Source organism: Poeciliopsis prolifica, unplaced genomic scaffold (genome assembly GCF_027474105.1).
Source record: "Poeciliopsis prolifica strain line A6 unplaced genomic scaffold, Auburn_PproV2 SCAFFOLD032, whole genome shotgun sequence".
In the NCBI taxonomy this organism is placed as follows: domain Eukaryota; kingdom Metazoa; phylum Chordata; class Actinopteri; order Cyprinodontiformes; family Poeciliidae; genus Poeciliopsis; species Poeciliopsis prolifica.
Window position 1 is genome coordinate 5305968 of NW_026562407.1, and position 17919 is coordinate 5323886.

The following is a 17919-nucleotide window of genomic DNA, read 5'->3' on the forward strand; positions in this document are numbered from 1 at the left end:
AACAAAGAAAGTTAACATAATTGCTATGTGAAATAAAAACTGTGGGACTTGAGGACAAACTGCTTTTCAGCCTAATCCCACTTACAGCATGTGTGAGATTATGTTATATTGAATACTGTATAATATCTATTTCAACTATAATGTAGCCAGTAAAGCAATACCATGTTATTTTATATAGATAAAGAAATAATAAACATAATACTAACACAACATTAAATATTTTCAAACCAATGATCCTGTTAGATTTACTTAGAATGTCAAAAAGTAAAGCTTCACTTTGAATAAATGACAACAGCTCCCTCTAGCGACTCCTACAAAACATTACACTTAATGTCTGACAAGTAATTCTAACACTCTCTATTTCATAATATTGATAATAATCATCAAAATGATATTACACAATGGTAATGGTTTTCAACCTGATGAAGATGATTTTGACTTTGGATGGAGAGCTCTTGATAATGGACGATGCGTTCTGATGACTTTGGCCATAGAGAACTTGTCCGTTGATCTAAAAGAACAAAAAGACAAGTGTGACAGTGAACTTAAAGTAAAAAATAATAATAACAATAATAAAAAATTGAAGCATGTTCAGAATGGCAAAGAAATGTTGATCACAAGCGCCTGAAAAATCCTAAGTAAATCTGGGTTTTGGAAAGCACATGACATGTGTCATGGTTTTCTGGTTAAACTTTGTCACATTCTGTTACATTTTAACCCAGAACTTCAGTGTTTTTATTGCAACTAATGTTACAGACCAGCAGAAAATAGTACATGATTGTGAAGTGAAAAGAAAATGGTCCATGGTTTATAACATACTTTACTAATAATCTGAAAAGTGTGTCACATATTTGTATTTAGCCTCCTTTATTCTTACTGAATACTTAAAGAGACCATCGGTGTGCAAAACATTAAAAAACAAACAGCATCATGAAGACCAAGGAACACAATAGACAGACTTTAGAGATAAAGTTGTGGAGAAGTTCAAAGCAGAGTTAGGTTATGAAACAATAAGGGCTTCGAACAACTCATTGAGCACAGTTTAATCCATCATCTGAAAATGGGAAAAGTATCACTGACAGGTCAGGGCAAGGAGAACTTTATTAAGAAAAAGCTCAGGAGAGAGAACCAGTCAGCAGGACAACTCCATAAATATGGCCTTAATAGAAGAGTGGCAAAAAGAAAACCATTGTTGAAAGAGAGTTTTAAAAAGTATTGCTAGGAATTTGCGTCAAAGAATGTAGGTATAATGGTGGTTATCCTCATGCTGTAAAGAGGGGTTTCTTCAGCAGAGAAGGAGTGAAAGTCTGTAGAAAAAATGGATTCAATTGAAGTAAATACAGGTCGTCTCTGTCTGTCAACCTAACATTTGATTTGGACAGAAGGACATTGACCCTTAACATACAACCAGAGGTACAATGAAATGATCTAAAAGCATTGTGATATGTTAGAATGTCCCAGTCAAAGTCCAGGGCTAAATCAAATTGAGAATCTGTAACCCTATACAACTAATTCTGGAAAAGCTGTGTCTACAAAGTACTGACTCACGTGAGTCTCTAAATATAAAAGAATGCTACAATTTTAGATTTTTTTAATTTTCCATCCTCTTCACGATTAAGGGTTGATATTTGCTGGTTGATTTATATAAATTTCAATAGCATAAACTTTGTGGTCATGAAAATGTGTAAAATGTTACATGGATATGAACAGCTTTCAAGTCACAGTCCTAAAGACACTTGTGTGAGTTAAAACATCTATACATCACTTTAAATAGTACAGAACTCTGACTTTCAAATAGTAAGAGATCTTACTTCCAGTAACTCATCCCCCACACCCATCCGTTCATCCCTGCCAGCTGCTCCGTTGGGGTCTATTCCCACCACGAACACACTCATGCGGGAGCGGTCCCTGTTCCCTGCCAGGCTGAGACCCAGGCCCGTCTTGCCTTTCTCCAGCTCAATCATGTGTAGGACCCCGGGAAGGCTGCCATAGCGCTGGATTATGTTCTCTGTAAGAGGCAGAAGATGTTGTAAGCTGTCTGTGACTCCTGCCAGTGGCAGCTCTGTCCTGAACCTCATTAGCTCAAATAGAATTGCTCACAAGTTTTCAAGATTTTGCCAACAAATGAGACTTTTGTTTCATCCTCTATCTAAGCTCCAATCTTGGGTCTCTCCTCTTCTTCTCTTGTGTCTCTGGTGTGTTAGATAGCCTCTTGGTTCAACTGGCTTCTGTTGTTCTGGACTCCCTGCCACTGTTAAACCATCAGCCCTGTGCTAATCTCCACCACTCACCTCCCCAGGCCCAACCTCATCAATCTTATTCCCACAGGATAAGCGTCTGCCTATCTCCCACCAAACACACACAAGCATTGACACACAGATGCTGTCCACAGTCTCAGGTGTTTGTAAGTTGGATGTTTGTCCCCAGTGCCAACAGTCTTCTCTTAAGTTTTAAATTCACCCTAAAGCTCAGCATCTGTGGTTTGACTAACATGTCGCAAGGCTGACCTCTAATGGTACTTTGGCGCAGTTGCACTAAGCTGCAAAGTAATCATTTTAATGTGATTGAAATATAAATCAGTCACACTCATTGATAAAAATAACACATGTTGACATCTTTTGTTGTCAATCATTGTTGAAACCCCTTTAATAAGTTTTTTTCTTATATTGTTCTTTGTGAACCTGCAAATTTTCTGTTTTGGACTCTGGCAAGGTAATCCCAAACAATTGTCTCAAGGTGAAGTCATTCTCTGTTGATTCTGATGTATTGTTGTGCACAAATATTCACCTTTCAAATCGGCATTTGAGCTACACCACTCAACATTTTCAGTTGAGTACACTTTGGTGTATGACATTACAACAAAGGCGGAAAACTTATTAAACTATTAATTTAAGTCTCATTTTCACTAGAAAAAGCAATAATTTTATTATCAGCATGTATACTTTTAGGATTTAATATAGTATAAATTGTGTTTTCTGAAAACTGAACTCACGCCAACTGTATCCAAACTCGTCCTCCTCTTCCTCCTCCTCCTCCCTGCTCTGCTCAACCGTTTCTGCAGGTCTTTCAGGAATATCAGCGAGCTTGTCTGTATCGCTCTCTCCCACATGGGGCACCACTGGCAGGGGGAGGATGGAGCCGGTGGGAGATGCCTTTGGCGCTTCACGCTTCGCCGGCTGTCACGCCACAGGAGGGGGAGGCAGGGAGAGTTCATTAGTAATAGATAAAGTAGAGATTGGACGTTTTATCTCTGCGTTTGAGTTTTTAATCAGCTGTCTTACAAAGACGCAAAGGCATATAAGAGCAGTTGATGTCATCAACGACGAGTTATATGCCTGGCTTTGATTCAGGTTAGTTTCAGGCAGAAAATGAATGACACGTTTTCAAAGCGTTAGCAGGGTTCCTACACATTTTTAATTTCATAATTACAGTTTTTAAGACTTACATTTTGATATTTTCAAAAGAAAATCTGAACATTTAAGGACAAAGCATTCACTTTGAACCTGGTTGAATCGTAGATGGTCCTTTATCTGCAGATTCAACAAATGTATAAATGACATGATGCGATTTTCAGTTTAATTAAAAATCAAAACATGCCCTTGACAATATGTCTTGATAACTAGTATTGAATTGGAGATTATGGCAAGAATTTTGAATTACTCTGTATGATTGGATTAAAAAATATATATATATATTTTTTTGTAAAGTATGCTAGGACAATATTTATTGCAAAATGGTGGTATCTAAATAAACTAAACTCAATGCAAAAATTGACAAAAGTCAAACAACAATGCTGAATGGTAAAACATCATGTTAAAGGGCTAATGGCCCTTTAACATGATGAGACAAGAACATCTTTTATTTTGAGAATGCCATGGGAGAATTGAGTAAGTTTATACGTCTCCTATCTCATTTTGGACATAAAACTGAGCTGGTATGTTATGAACAGAGTGAAATCTCTATTGGGTTCACATATTATAAATGGAACCAGATTTATTTTCCAGTCTGGTTCAAAATACTGTAATAAACTACAGTTTGGTTTCTCTATTTGGTTAGTCAGTTAGTTCTGCAGGTTGAGAAATCCAGTTAAAAATGAATTTACAGTTTTAGAGACAAAACATCAAGTAAAATAGCCAGTACTTTCTTTCTTGAATGAGTATGAATTATGTCAATATTAGAAAAAACTATATATACTGATGGATATAAATTTTAAATTCATGTGTGATCAGGCAAATTCAAGAAAATATAAACAGATGTGAAACCACTCCATTTACTGAGAATTATTGGACTTTGGTGCAAAAAAGAAAAAAAAAAAGGAAATTTTAATTTTTTTTTTCCATATTTATCCAGACATGGAAATCTAAACACTTTTTTTTCAGACTTTGCATAGGAACCCTGGAGTTATGAACCAGCATTAGACTATTTAGCTCATTCAAGCCAAACTTGATTACACTAATGTGCAAAACGTGCACATTGAGAGACAATTTTTTCCATAAATTTGTGCAGAAAATTTAACAGATATTTCTACTTACCTTATCAAAAAACCCATTAGCAATTAATATGATTCCCAAGTAAATTACATTGAAGCTGTCGTAATAAAGTACTGAGTGATTAAAATAAGCAACTAAACGCAAAATGCAAAATCTAAAGAGAAGGACAAATGTTGATTTTACAAAAAGGAGGTCAGAAAGAGAGAGGAGGAGTTAGACAGTGTGAATGCATGAACAGATTGTTGCACATAAATACACGCAACTCACTGCGGCAGGTGAAAGTATCTGTCCAAGTATTCACAGAGGTGAGAGGTGGAAGGCACAACACAAAGACGCACAAACCTTAAACGGGGTAGGAGTGAAAGGGTTAGTTGGGGAGAGGCGGAGAAAAAGTCTACTGTGACTGTCACCATCCTACAGAGAAGAAAACAAGGGCAACAACTTTAGAGGACAACACGTATGGGACAATAACAAACATGTATGAACAGATGTGTACTGGTGCTTGTTCATTCACTCTTTGCCGTTGGAGACGACATATCACTGCGCAGCGGCTGGAATACCAACCTTGTCCTGGCTGAAACTCGGCACGGCTCTCTCCTCGACAGAGTCTGTTATCAATGGTGGTTGCTTTAAAGACAGACGAGAAGGTAAATCACTCTACTCTGCAGGAGATAGCATGCAAAGAGACTTTAAAGGGAGAGCAAATTCATGATATCAACTCAAATGTCAGTAGTGAGTTAAGGAGAGTATAATAGAGCAGCTGCGAGGAAAGACACTATGGTAAAATCTGGAGCTTAGCACAAAATCATATGTAGGAAAGGACCAATGTGAGATGCTTCTGACATTTTGAACAAAAATAGTGGTTGAAGGTGTGATATTTTGCATTTACTGGAGTTTATGATGTTAACATTTGCTTTACAATCTGAACATAACCACTGTGACAAAATGTTTTTCATAGCACTGTAATAAAAATTTAAATACTTTGCTTGTATTTCTACATTTTATCAGGCTTAAAAAGACTCCAGAATTTGAAAACCTAAAACAAAGTTACTTTAAGGTCAGTACAAATCTTTTTTGGCCATCTCTCAAAGCAAGTTGTCTTTCTCATACAGACTCCAGGCCTGTCATAATAATGTTTTAGGTGTAATAAAAAACCAAACTACCTATCAAACATGGGAGTCAGGAGGAAAAGAAAAAGCTCAAATATTATTTGATCTTTTGTTTGATGAAACCAGGAAGAAAAACTGGTTAACTTGCAAATGAAAATAAGAAATGAACTTGTTTAAATATGTTCTCTTCTGACTGGAGGAGTCAAAAATTAAGAAAAAATAAAATATTTGTCTTTCTGATATTTTCCTCAGTAAAAGTGCTCTACTGTGCTAAACCTCAAAACACTCATGTATATTTTTTCTTCTTTACTACACTTTTTTATTCCGAATGTGCAGCTTGTTAACATTGATTTCCCAAGTCAGAACAGAACTGAAGGTCAAGTGGAAAGTGGACACAGACACAGAGTGGCTTTCTAACCTGAGGGAGGGCAGGCGCTAAGAAGCTTTGATTAGTGCTGCAAAGGCTGAAGTCACGGTGGCTATTTAGCTGCAGAAAGGGCAGGGGCGGCTTCTAAAAAGCAACACAAGACGGACAAGCTGACAACATGACACTTTAATGGGATGGCTTTGACTTAATGACAGAATCCAATCAAAAGCTGGAAGGAAGAAGAACAAAGAGGACGTACATGAGCACAAAGAGGCTTAATTTGAATTAGTAACCATTAAAATGAACGGTTTCTTGATAAAAGTAATTTCCTTAACATTAAAAAAAAAAAAAAACTGGAGAGGGGCCACTTTGTCTGAAACACTTTAACAGAATGTTTAAAGGTACCTGCAGGATACCTTGAGATTATTTATTGCTCACAAAAGAAGTGTCTTCTTATGAGGAAAGAGCTCAAGGTTGAACAGATAGGCTGGATTTTACACGGCACAACTGGTCCCTGAATGATCTGCATTTACTTTATTACAGCCAAGGGTAATAAATTACAGTTTTTAGTAGAACTCAATGACTTTCATTAAGTGACTGGAAAGATTTTTTTTTTCCAACAAAAAGCAGCACAAATTATTGCTTGTATTTTGGTCATCAGGGCCACGAATGTCATTAATTTTGGCCTTTTAATGATGCACTTAAACAGCTTCTTTTCCAGGGTGAAATTATATTTCACTCATAATTTAACCAGCTAAATCCTGTCAAACTTCTACCTGGGAATTTGACCAATTGTACTGGCAGAATTGGTACAATTAATTTAAAATTTGTTTTATTACCATTTTACATTTTTAAGGTTGCCAACTCAATAACAATAAAATAAAATTGAAATCCAACAGGCATTTTCATCCCACAGTCCATAAGGTTTACCACACCCTTTTCTCCCAACATCCAGAAACATGCATATGTATAAGTTTCAGCACCCCACAGGACCCTGGAGGTTAACTATGGAAATAGGATGAATAAAACATTTTCAACAGAAATCTGAAAATAATCTGTAAATAATTTTGCCACAAGGGATTTTGTTGGAATTTGTTTTTCTATCAAGGCTGTTAAAAACAAGGTGGAGGATCCTATACATTTAGGATGGAAAAATTACAGCTGGAATCTCGAACAGCATTCTAAAATGACTGAATTGCCACATACTGGTGTACACAGATAATGCAAAGAAAATTTGATCAACTTGAAAATGAAAATGAATAATAACACTTGGGGAGTTTTTCATCCATTCTTCTTGCAGAAAGTTTCTAGCTCTGAGGGATATTTGTGTTTTCCTGCAGAGATATTTCTTTTATTAACAATACATAGTTTTTCTCCCCATCACCTTTTGTATGTTTGTTTTTCTCTATTATTTGCTGGCCTTTGGTAAAAAAAATTATTGTTTCATCTTGCAGAAGAAATTTAACCTTGCATTTCAGTTGAACACAAACACAGCTGACGGAAGGCTTGTTTAGCAGAAAAAAAAAAAAATATATATATATATATATATATATATATATATATATATATATATATTTTTTTTTTTTTTTTTTTTTTTGTCAAGTTAGAAAACAGTGCTTTGTGTAGAAATACTTTTCAAAAATGTAGGCAAGCCAAGATAGCAATCATTTTCAGTAAAAGCCTTAAACCTTACATCCTCTTTTTGTTTGATGCAACCAAATAAAAATTATATGCAGTGCAAAATATGAAAAAACAAACTTGAAAACACAAAGAGGTTAAGCAAAATATGTTTAAATATCAATTTTCATGTATGGCAGCGGGGGTTTTCCACGAACAATTGGACCACTTCAGACATTTTTAGCAATTAAATGCTTTTTGGGGGCTCAAACCACTTAATAAAAGCGCCTCTGATGAAACATGGAGAATTCTTGATTTGTCTTTTTAACAATCATAGAAAGTCTTGGATGATTTTGTGAACCACAACTTTGCCTCATTTTGTGAAAAATAAAACAGAAGCAGAAAATAGAACACTGTTAAGAAACAGTGACATTGTTTGTTTCATCTGAAGGCAAATGCAATCAGAAAATGGATTCCCTCTACTTACACTTTTCAATGAGTAAAATATTTAAAACAATCAGGGCATTTGGAAAAATACTGACTTAATTTTATTTAGCTTTTTTTGTGAAATAAAAAAAAAATAATATACTTTTGTTAAATTTATGACCAAAAATGTCTTTGAAGCGGCAAGACTTTTTTGGAAGGTCCTTCTATAGTTTCCCACTTACACAACTATTTAGTTGTGCTACATTACTTGGTGACAAAGACATCCACCCAATCGCTAACTGCTTCTTATTCTAAAGGTGCAGTGTCACTAAATGTCTTCTCGATTGTTCTTCTTCTTTCCAACATAAGGTGGAAAGAAGTCTTCCGCTGAAAGTTTCTAAAAAAGTAAAAAAAAGGAGTTTGTCTCTCCACTGTCACCACATGATTGCTCAGGATGTCCAAAGTCAGTGACTCAGTGCAATTGACCTGCCATTTTATGATAGCCAACATTTTATCAGATGGCATTTTATGATCAAATAAATTTGACAATGCCTCTAACTATCTGGCTGTCTAGCATTGAAACAATTAGATTGGATTCTAAACAACTGGATGTATTTATTTTTTTGATATGAAGTGCTTTGACTCTACATTGGCACAATATAGATTGTATATTTATTATAAATAAGCCCTCACACTCATTGTTTTATGTCAACAATTAGTATTTTTTGCTGATAACCTGAACATCATATAAAAAAGCAACCCACAGCTTTTGCTGAGTACTACTTTATCTGACATGTAACACACCCTCCACTTCCCAAAAGATTTACTGTGTTTAAGACTCGCTTCTTGACTCATATTTGAGAAATCTCTTGCGAGAAAGTTGGCAACCCTGAAACTGTACAGCTGAGTGTCTATAAATAATGTAACAATGGCATTTCATCATCATTGTGCCTGAACTCTCAGTTACCGACGCATTATTTTGCAACAGAACAGAGCTGCATGACGCCAGATGAAAACACACCTTCCCTCTTTTGTTTCTCTCCAGGGAAAACTTCCAAGACTACTTCATATACATAAGAGCAAACATTATTTGTATGTCAAATGCAGAACTAAAGAGGAGGGAGTTGGCTAAGCAATGTGAGACACAAAAAGAAAGAGGAGACAGGGGAGATAATACGACCAAGATTGCATGTGATGGATGGGTGATGCAACAGAGATGGAGGAGGCAAAAGGAAAGAGATGGATTACCTGGCGTGCGCGATTTGGCATGCATGTGAAAGCTGCAGTGCGTTTCTCCACAGCAGGAGATGGAGCTGGGCTATGTATCGACTCAGGCTGAGAGAGTCGAGTAGAGGAGGAGAGATGCGGGAATGAGGCAACTCATAATATAGTTTACATAACAATAGTATATATATAAAGCCTTTTCATTTCTGGTATGAATGACAATCTGGCCCTAAACTTACTGGAATTCTTTCACAAACCAGATTTTCTGTATTATATTTGGTATCTGAATCCCCTGAAACATGTTCCTTAAGATGATCCAATGGTCACCCAAGCAAAATGTTAGATAGGAAGTCTAACATTTAAATAAACTGTAAGAGACAATGATAACTATCACTGCAGTATTGTTTTTGTTTATTTTTGAAAATATACTATTCTCCTAAAACAAAAGTGTGAACTTGCAAAAGCGATGTAAACAATTACTTTATTACTTAAAAATACATTAGAAGTGACACAACTCATGTCTGTATAATAAAAAAGAAACTACAGCAAACAAGTGGGTCTTATAGATATCACTCTTTGAGCTTGAATAAAACAATCACCTATCTGAAGGTTTTAACACTTTTCTAACAGGGATGCTAATTGCTGTACAAGCTTGAATGTAGTCTTCTCTGTGTTATATTATGAGTCGCAACATGCCTAATGAGAAAATAAATTGTTCGCAAAAGCAGAAAGGAATATGTGAAAATGAAGAGGCATCTGACTGAGAGTGATACAGCATTGAAGCCAGGCCAGCGGCAGCCCCAGCAGGAAGGTACTTACTCATGGTTTGAAGGCCCGAGGGCACTTTCAAACAACAAACAGTGTTGTTGATGTAGTGATTTTTAAAGGAGGGGTTTTTTAAAAAGGTTAAAGCTTTGTACTATAGTTAATATTCCAAGCAGGATATGTTGTTCTTAGAAGCAAAATGTTTGAAAATTACTTTCAGCCTGCTAAGGACCACTGTAGTACAGTGGTGGCACATAAATAGCACTTTTTAGCTTTGAAAATGCCCTAAATAGCCTGCAAAGACAGAATAAATTGTCCCATGAGATAAAGAAAAGGAGGCAACACGGGGCAGCAGTGACCTTTATATTACGAGGAAGCTAAATAGCACTTAGTTTGGCTCTATTTTACAGACTCACCCGGGCTCGGTGAATAATACTCTGGACCAAGAAGGAAACAGGATTGCCTGCCTTCCGTATGGCTTCCACGGCTTCCTCATGACTTGCATCTCGTAAATCTACGCCATCCACCTGAAACAAAAGCATCATAAAAGTACAAATAACAGCATAAACTGTAACTGAAAATAACCTCTAGCTGAACTGAGATGCTTCATTACCTCCACTATGCGGTCCCCAGTCTTTAGTGTCCCGTTTTGGCCAGCAGGGCTGTCCTCCAGGATGTGCTTGATGAAAATGCCCCTCATCACCTCCCCGTTGCTCAGACGGCTGCCCATCCCTCTGCCGCCGACGATGCTGATCCCCAGGGACTTACCAGGCTCTCTGACAAGCTCCACTCTGAGAAAAGGCAGCATTCCCATTTTTCATAATTATCATTTAAAAGCTGGGCCATTTGTGCTGATGAAACGTGTTCAGACAATTACAGTTGAGACTTTAAGTGTATACTTACTTCCGTGGCTGATTCCAGTTGCTGTATGAGGCACTCTCCTCTCCCTCCCCATCTTCACGCTCTGGGAGGTTGGGAATATCTCTAAAAATGTAATGAAGTAGGACAGAATATTACATTCAAGCTAGAAAAATTAAATGATATGCATACATTATAAAAATTATTAAAGCTGCAGACATGTAAATCAAACTTTATCTGTCGAGACTGTGTCTTTAGGGAAACAGCAAATTAAATTCAGTTTATTCATATAGTGCCACTTCACAACAAATGTCATTTCAAGGCATCCTAAAGTTGTTCAAGTAAACAAAGTCAGATCAGAAATCTAGAAAAATCCAAGATGATAAATTAATGTTGCTTTCTAGACAAAACTTCAACATAAGAGTCTCAAGGTAATTTGTTCCATCTATCTATAACAACACTGATCATCTCCCGTGAGAGATTTATTGTAAACATATGTACTTATTCTATAAAAAGGGGCTATAAGATGATGGAAAGGTCCATAATTTTGATATGAAAGATACGTGGCGACCTAATCTATTATTAAATTTCAGATGAAAGGTGCACTAATCAATTTGGCTTTACATCAAGACTAGCTGAAATTCTCTTGATCGCCTTTAATCAGTAATCTTTGGATTTTGGCACCAAAATCAAGAATTCAAACTATTTTTGTTCTGCAAATACAACAAGCAACACCATATCCTGGGACTTATTATTATTACTTTTAGTTTAATTAGAATCCAATAAAGGTTAGGGATGCATGTTTTGATGCAAAGTCTATAGTTTAAATCTTTCATTGTCATTTAGAATCAAAACTACCAACGCTACCAAATAACCTGCAAAATATTTTATAGTCCTCCGAAAAACGTTGGCTGATCGGTGAATCTCTAGGTACAATTATAAGGACTTAAATAAAATGAAATTTAAGTAAATAACAGCTTCCACAAGTTATGCTTCAAAAGATAGAAGGAATCTAATTCCAGCCTGCAACAATGTGAAGGATATCAAAGATTTTTTTTTTTTTGTTGAAATGGAAATTATTCAACTCCCCACCAAAAACTGGGTTAATCAGCACAACAGAAAAACTGACAGCGTTCTGCAATAAGTAAGAATAAAAAATATATAATTCAACACATAACTTGGAAAAAATGCTGTCTGTATTAACTCAGGTCATCTTTGTCTCCTATTGAAATTTGCTTGCCGATCCGAAACAAATAAAACAAACAATAAAATGTTTTATGCATTTCATATTAAGGACAGGCATTGGCTACAGACCTTGTGTTTGGGATGGGAACTTACTCTTGAGCCGTCTCAGTGAAGATATCCTTAGCTTGCTCGAGGCTGGCTTTGTACTCCTCCAGGTACTCAGCAGGGACGTATGTAACACTAAACCCAAATGCACACACACAGATATGTTCACAAATGTTTGTTTTTTTAAATTAACAAACCTGCATTTGTACTTAAAAACTAATTTTCCCATCATAGTGAAAATTAGTAACTACTCATGACTACAATGTGCACCGTTTACTATAAATGGAGAACATTACAGCTGTTCTCATTTATAGTCTGAGGCTGGCTTTTCAAAACCAAACCCACTTTGCCTTCCAGTAAACACATTCCCCTCGTAACAAGCTCAAGGTGAAACGTCCATGAATTATATATGCAAGACTTTGACACCTGACTGCTGAAAACAGCTGTTTACCTTCATAAAAGTCTAAGCAAATCAAGTCTTCAGTCACCCATTGTGGGACAAACGTGACAAATCTGAAGGATTCTTTTAATCTATTATTAATTGAAAGAGAGCAGACGGCTCATACGTCGAATGAGCTGAGCTGAGAGATGGGTGACAAACTGCCATCTACTCGCAAATCCATCTGAAAACAATTCAGAGAAGCTGATTCTCAAGGGCACATTAACACATCGGAGAAAGGCTGACAGATCTTCAGCAGATGGGTGCAATTGTTTTTTTTTCTTCGCTTTTTTTTTTTTACTTGATGGCATGCAGAAAGGAGAAGAAAATTAATCCTACAAAAAAATGATGAGCTGCTTCATTAAAATCATCAAAACATGCACTGAGCAAAATGTCAGGGACGCACATGAAAAAGTGAGTTATAAAAAGATATTAATGGTTTTAGAAAGAAAATAACTTTTGGCACCAAGTTTAGTAGGATGAATAGGCGACACAGCCTGTCAAGATTTATCCAGGTGGATGTTTTAAGATTCAATCGTCCACATTTTGTTTCCTCACTTTTTTTTCACTCTTAAGTTGAAAACAAATTACCACTCGAGAGACCTAATCCTTCTGGATAAACCTCTCACCAGACAAACAAAAAGAAAAGGAAAACCAAAGCGTCAGCAACTTTTTGAGAATCTGTCGGCGTGGAAGTTAGTCATACTCACACATAAAACGGGCACAGATCGTCCTCAGGTGCACAAGCAGATCTAAAATGTGAAGAGTTGGCTTTTTATGCACCGAAGCTAACAAACTGCCAAGTTTAGTTCAGCAAGCAGAATTTATAAAAACATCTTAATTACACATCTAATTCATTTTCAGGTCGAAAAAGGACTCAAAGTGATTGAGGGGATACGGTTCAGCAGCACAGAAACTGACGATAACTCATCTGTCTAAAAAGTGTGCACACCAATGTTACAAAGCATGTTTGCGTGATGTAAAACAAGACCACATTGAGTCATTTGAAAACTGCAGTCAGGAGAAGGATGAAAAAACAAAAGAAAATCATTGGATAAATGTGCACATCCTTGAATGAATACTGTGATCTTTGAGAGATTACCTGCACACCGCTTTGCCACCTGGGAACAAAAAACCCCTTACAGTTTTGAAAACGTGTCATCATATTTATGTAATGCTGCATAATTCTGTCAAGTTTCATGCACACTAAGGCACTAAGCCACTCCGCCTCTTACCCGAGGTCTGGTCCAATGAGAGAGTGCCTCCTGAGCATGGCACGAGCTTGGACGTTAGACAGGTTGGTGGTGGGCTCTCCGTTGATGGCCAGGATCAGATCGCCCACTCCCAGACGACCGTCGCGACTAATGGACCCCCCGTGGATGATACTGCGGATCACCATCCCCAGCCCATCTTTCATGGCGCTCACTGTCATCCCTTTAGAGCAGATGGTAAAACAAAGCTGCATTAACATTTGTATTAGATAAATACACACACAAGCAGTGGCTGTTAAATATTTGTACCAAAATAAAACATCTTAGAAACTGGAGTAATGTGTAAAAGCTTATCTAAATAACTGACCACACATATTATCTTTTAATACTTATAAAGTTGAAAGAAATAATAATGTTATGTACATTTTTAACTATGGCATAATAACGTGCACCAGAAACAGAAAATAAGCAATATATTAATTATTTAGCCTAAACAGACCTTTAAATAGTACAATTAAGCTAAAAAAAAGAGATAATTTTAAATATGCATTTGTTCTTAAAGTTCAAACTTTACTTTCTCTTTGTTAGGAAGAGTCCCTCCAGCATTTTTTTAAATGCTAATGCTTTGCATTGCAGCAGATTTGTCACTAAGCATAAAAACTATGAGATATTACAGCTATCATTTCTTTCTGTAAAATTAAATTTTATAAAGCCAAAGACCTAAAGGCCAACTCCCACTTTCAGGCCTGACACTTCATTAACCCCCTATGGGGCAGGAGAGGAAAACAAAAACAAATAATTCAAAAAATATGAAGAACTAAGCACGCACCAAGGCTGCAGTTGCCCTTGACAACTGTGATGGTCCTTTCAAAATTGCTACCAGAGGTCAGAGCCGCTTTGTTGTCATCTTCAGCAGATTCTTTCACGTTCGTCTTCTCTTTATCCTAAAAGTGATAATTCAACACATTTGTTGATGACAAATTAAAACATACTAAAGCGGATTCCAAACACAGCTTCCATTGGAGAGAAGAATGAAGCAATTTGAATGTCAAAATTAATTTTGAGCAATTCATCTCTTACTTTTGTGTATCTAAAATGTGAGAGGAGGCTTTAACTAAGAGATGTTTATTGAGACAAAGTGCACAACATTAACTAAGCTAAAAAAAATGAACAGAGGTAAAGTAAGTTTGATGGTTTAGTTAAACCCCTGAAAGCTGATTGTAAAAGAATTTAAGTTACCATTGTGTCTTCCGTATGTCTAAATGAGATGACTGGTTCGATCAGACAGAGAGGGTGTTCCACAGGTGCCTCCTGGTCAATGTGTTTGGCCTCTATCTCTGCAAACAGGCTGTAGGAGTCTGAGCACCCGACTGGTTCTTGTTCTTCACTCGGGGGCTTTGCCAAGTATTGATCTGAGCTGCTTAGAATGGTATTAATCGCCGGGATATGACCTGTCAAAGTCGCTGGAGTGTAAGAGGCCGACTTCTCTGTGGAGAATGCCGGAGCTTCGTCTGCGAAGCCGGGGTGTTCATCCAACACGTTCAGACGGGCTGTCAGCTACAGTGAAACAAAGCATGGCAGATGAATGAACATCCACTCAGGGAGGATAAATCACACTCAGGCTCCATCCAGCTTGCTCTTTCTTTAACAAGCCACAGAAAAGCCTTTAATGGCTATCGAGGAAGGTTGATCTAAAGCGTAAAATGAACTTTATTTCTACATTTTGGTTATGAAAGCAGTCCAGCTTTATTGAAAATAAAGTTTTGTGCGTCTTAGAGAGTAAATTGATTGTTCTAAGAATTCTAAGAGTAAGAGATTAATTGTTCTAAAAGTAACAACCAATCAGAAGACATCATTTTCATTTGGAAGCAAATGAGGTAACATTTTCAGCATTTGTTACAAATAAATATTTGATACAAATACAAATTTGTTAAGTTTTCTTTGTTACTTTAGGCCTCTAACATCTTTTAAAGAACTTTAATGAACAAACAGCATCATAAAGACCCAGGAACACAGCAGGGATAAAGTTGTGGACAAGCTTAAACCACAGTTAGGTTATAAAATAGTATCCAAATCTCTCTGTTCAATCCATCATCTGAACATGGAAAGCCTATAGAACAGCTGCAAACATACCAAAATGGGGAGGATATTAAACTGACAGTTCGGCCAAGAGCAGAATTTAACGGGGAAGCAGCCAAGAGCCCATTGTTACTGTGTAAGGCTCACCTTTTAGCAAGATTTCAACCTTAAATATAAAGGCAGAGCTACAATAGAAAGGATTGGACCAGGGGTCTGCAACCTTCACAACACAAAGCGATATTTTTTTTCTCCTCTCAGTTCAGCAAAAAGTAATTTAGAGCCACAATTGTTACATCATGTAACATGTACATTTCTAACCTATTGACAAGAAAAATACCCTGTAACATACCACTAGTATGTGGTATATTTCTAAAGGGCAAAACTGAATCTTGAGCACAGTATTGGCTCAGCACACACATTATTTGTTAAAAACTTTGCATTATTAATGTATCATTTTCTCTATACTTTGCAATCACACATCACCTTAGACTGAGGCTTGTAATATGAACAAATTGGAAGAAACTCAAGGGTTTTAAAGCCACCATGAAGTCCATTTACTGGGATTGCACATAGCACAGACAGATTTACAATAAAACATGTCTGCAAACATTAAACTCAAGCCATTTTACTTGCATTGTGTACAGGTGTTACGCAAGAAGCCAATTTTGTGATTTGAAACAACTCTCCAAGACTGTTTACCTGTTTAAAACTTGAATTGTTAATATAACAGCAAAGAATGTGACCTTAGATAAATGTCAGGAAGCCGACACAACTGACCTTGGCTGTAAGGCGTGTTGTCTATCTTTAAAAGAAAAGCACATCTTGAAGGCTGAACTGTCTGACCCAAAACAAATGCTGTAATCTGTTTGCAGACATCAAGGAACATGTGTGACCCTTCAGAGTGCCCTGTAACCTCATAAATTAATCAGGAAGTTCCGGTAAACACGGTCAGCGCTGACCGCTGAGAAAACTGAAACACTGTCTGATTCAGATGTCTCCACTCAGAAGAGTTGTGTGGCTTGCTTCACTTATTAACTTGTCAAATTCAGTGAACAAGAGATACGGAATTGAAAATGTTACAATTACAACTTCCTTTGGCCTTGCAGCAAACAGCATGAACAATTTGGAGGTGTGTTCTCCTCCCCAGGAGTGCGTGCTGGACAATTTAAATGTGCATGTGCCCATCCTGCTCTGCACAGAACCAACATTTGCCAACACATGATGACGTAGAGTCAAAACTTCCCTAAAACATTTTGGGCATGTTAGAAAGTCAGAATATACACCTCAACGGGCAATCTTGGACTTTCACAAAGACCTCTATATCCTGGACGTTTTCTCAACTTCTCCAGTGCGTAGTGCTGAAATTGGAGCCACTGACGTTAATGGATTCTTTTAATGCTGAGAAACTACAGGCTCCGAAACAGAAGTACAAAACCATCCTATTAAAGCTTCATATAATGACCACAGTTCCTTGGAAAAAAAAAAAAAAAAAAAAAAAATACAGAAATTGTACAAAAAGGCTGTAAGAACAGTAAAAAAAAAAAGTTTCAGCACTCTTAAAGCATTAAGCACAGAGTATTTTTATTATTCCAGGTGTTGTGATTTGAGAAATGTTTTTCTTTACCTTGGGTGTGGATGACTGCAGGCAATCCAAGTCAGCACTGCAGCTGCTGCCATGGAGAGCAATCATTGATGCCTGGAATGTGTCGTCCTCCATCCCAGAGTAAGTATGATCTAACACCTTATCATCAGTTAGGTCTCCTTCACTTGTGTCAATCTGGGACAACGGATTGAAATCTAAGTGAGACTCTAAAATAAAGTTAGTTATTGAGCATGATTTGCAGCAACAACAAGCTACGTTATGAATATGTAACAGCAAAATGATCTAAAACACATTGTAACATTAATAAAAAAATAAAAAATTCTGTCAAAATACCCTAAGCTGCTACATAATTTCAACTTTTGTCTAATTTTGAATTAATTAGACAAAAGCAAATATTACAATGAAGCACAAACTGCTTCTTTTTTCAAGTGTTCTCATTTT

At 36.7% G+C, this 17919-nt stretch overlaps 1 protein-coding gene across 12 annotated transcripts in view; it reads right to left on the bottom strand.

The window, feature by feature from the left end:
• LOC129373211 (multiple PDZ domain protein) overlaps nt 1–17919 on the bottom strand; it is a 52855-nt gene that overhangs the window by 10962 nt on the left and 23974 nt on the right. For 4 of the 12 annotated variants that reach the window (XM_055050988.1, XM_055050994.1, XM_055050989.1 and 1 more), the window contains 16 exons: nt 17500–17652; nt 15036–15353; nt 14626–14740; nt 13821–14019; nt 13296–13337; nt 12195–12281; nt 10902–10982; nt 10612–10789; nt 10415–10525; nt 9258–9344; nt 6018–6110; nt 5055–5117; nt 4833–4904; nt 2993–3176; nt 1812–2008; nt 420–511 (listed from right to left, as the gene is read on the bottom strand). In XM_055050988.1, the coding sequence (XP_054906963.1) occupies nt 420–511; nt 1812–2008; nt 2993–3176; nt 4833–4904; nt 5055–5117; nt 6018–6110; nt 9258–9344; nt 10415–10525; nt 10612–10789; nt 10902–10982; nt 12195–12281; nt 13296–13337; nt 13821–14019; nt 14626–14740; nt 15036–15353; nt 17500–17652 (2072 nt within the window). The remainder of the gene's footprint in view (nt 1–419; nt 512–1811; nt 2009–2992; nt 3177–4832; nt 4905–5054; nt 5118–6017; nt 6111–9257; nt 9345–10414; nt 10526–10611; nt 10790–10901; nt 10983–12194; nt 12282–13295; nt 13338–13820; nt 14020–14625; nt 14741–15035; nt 15354–17499; nt 17653–17919) is intronic. The other 8 variants (XM_055050999.1, XM_055050990.1, XM_055050992.1 and 5 more) reach the window with 7 other exon arrangements.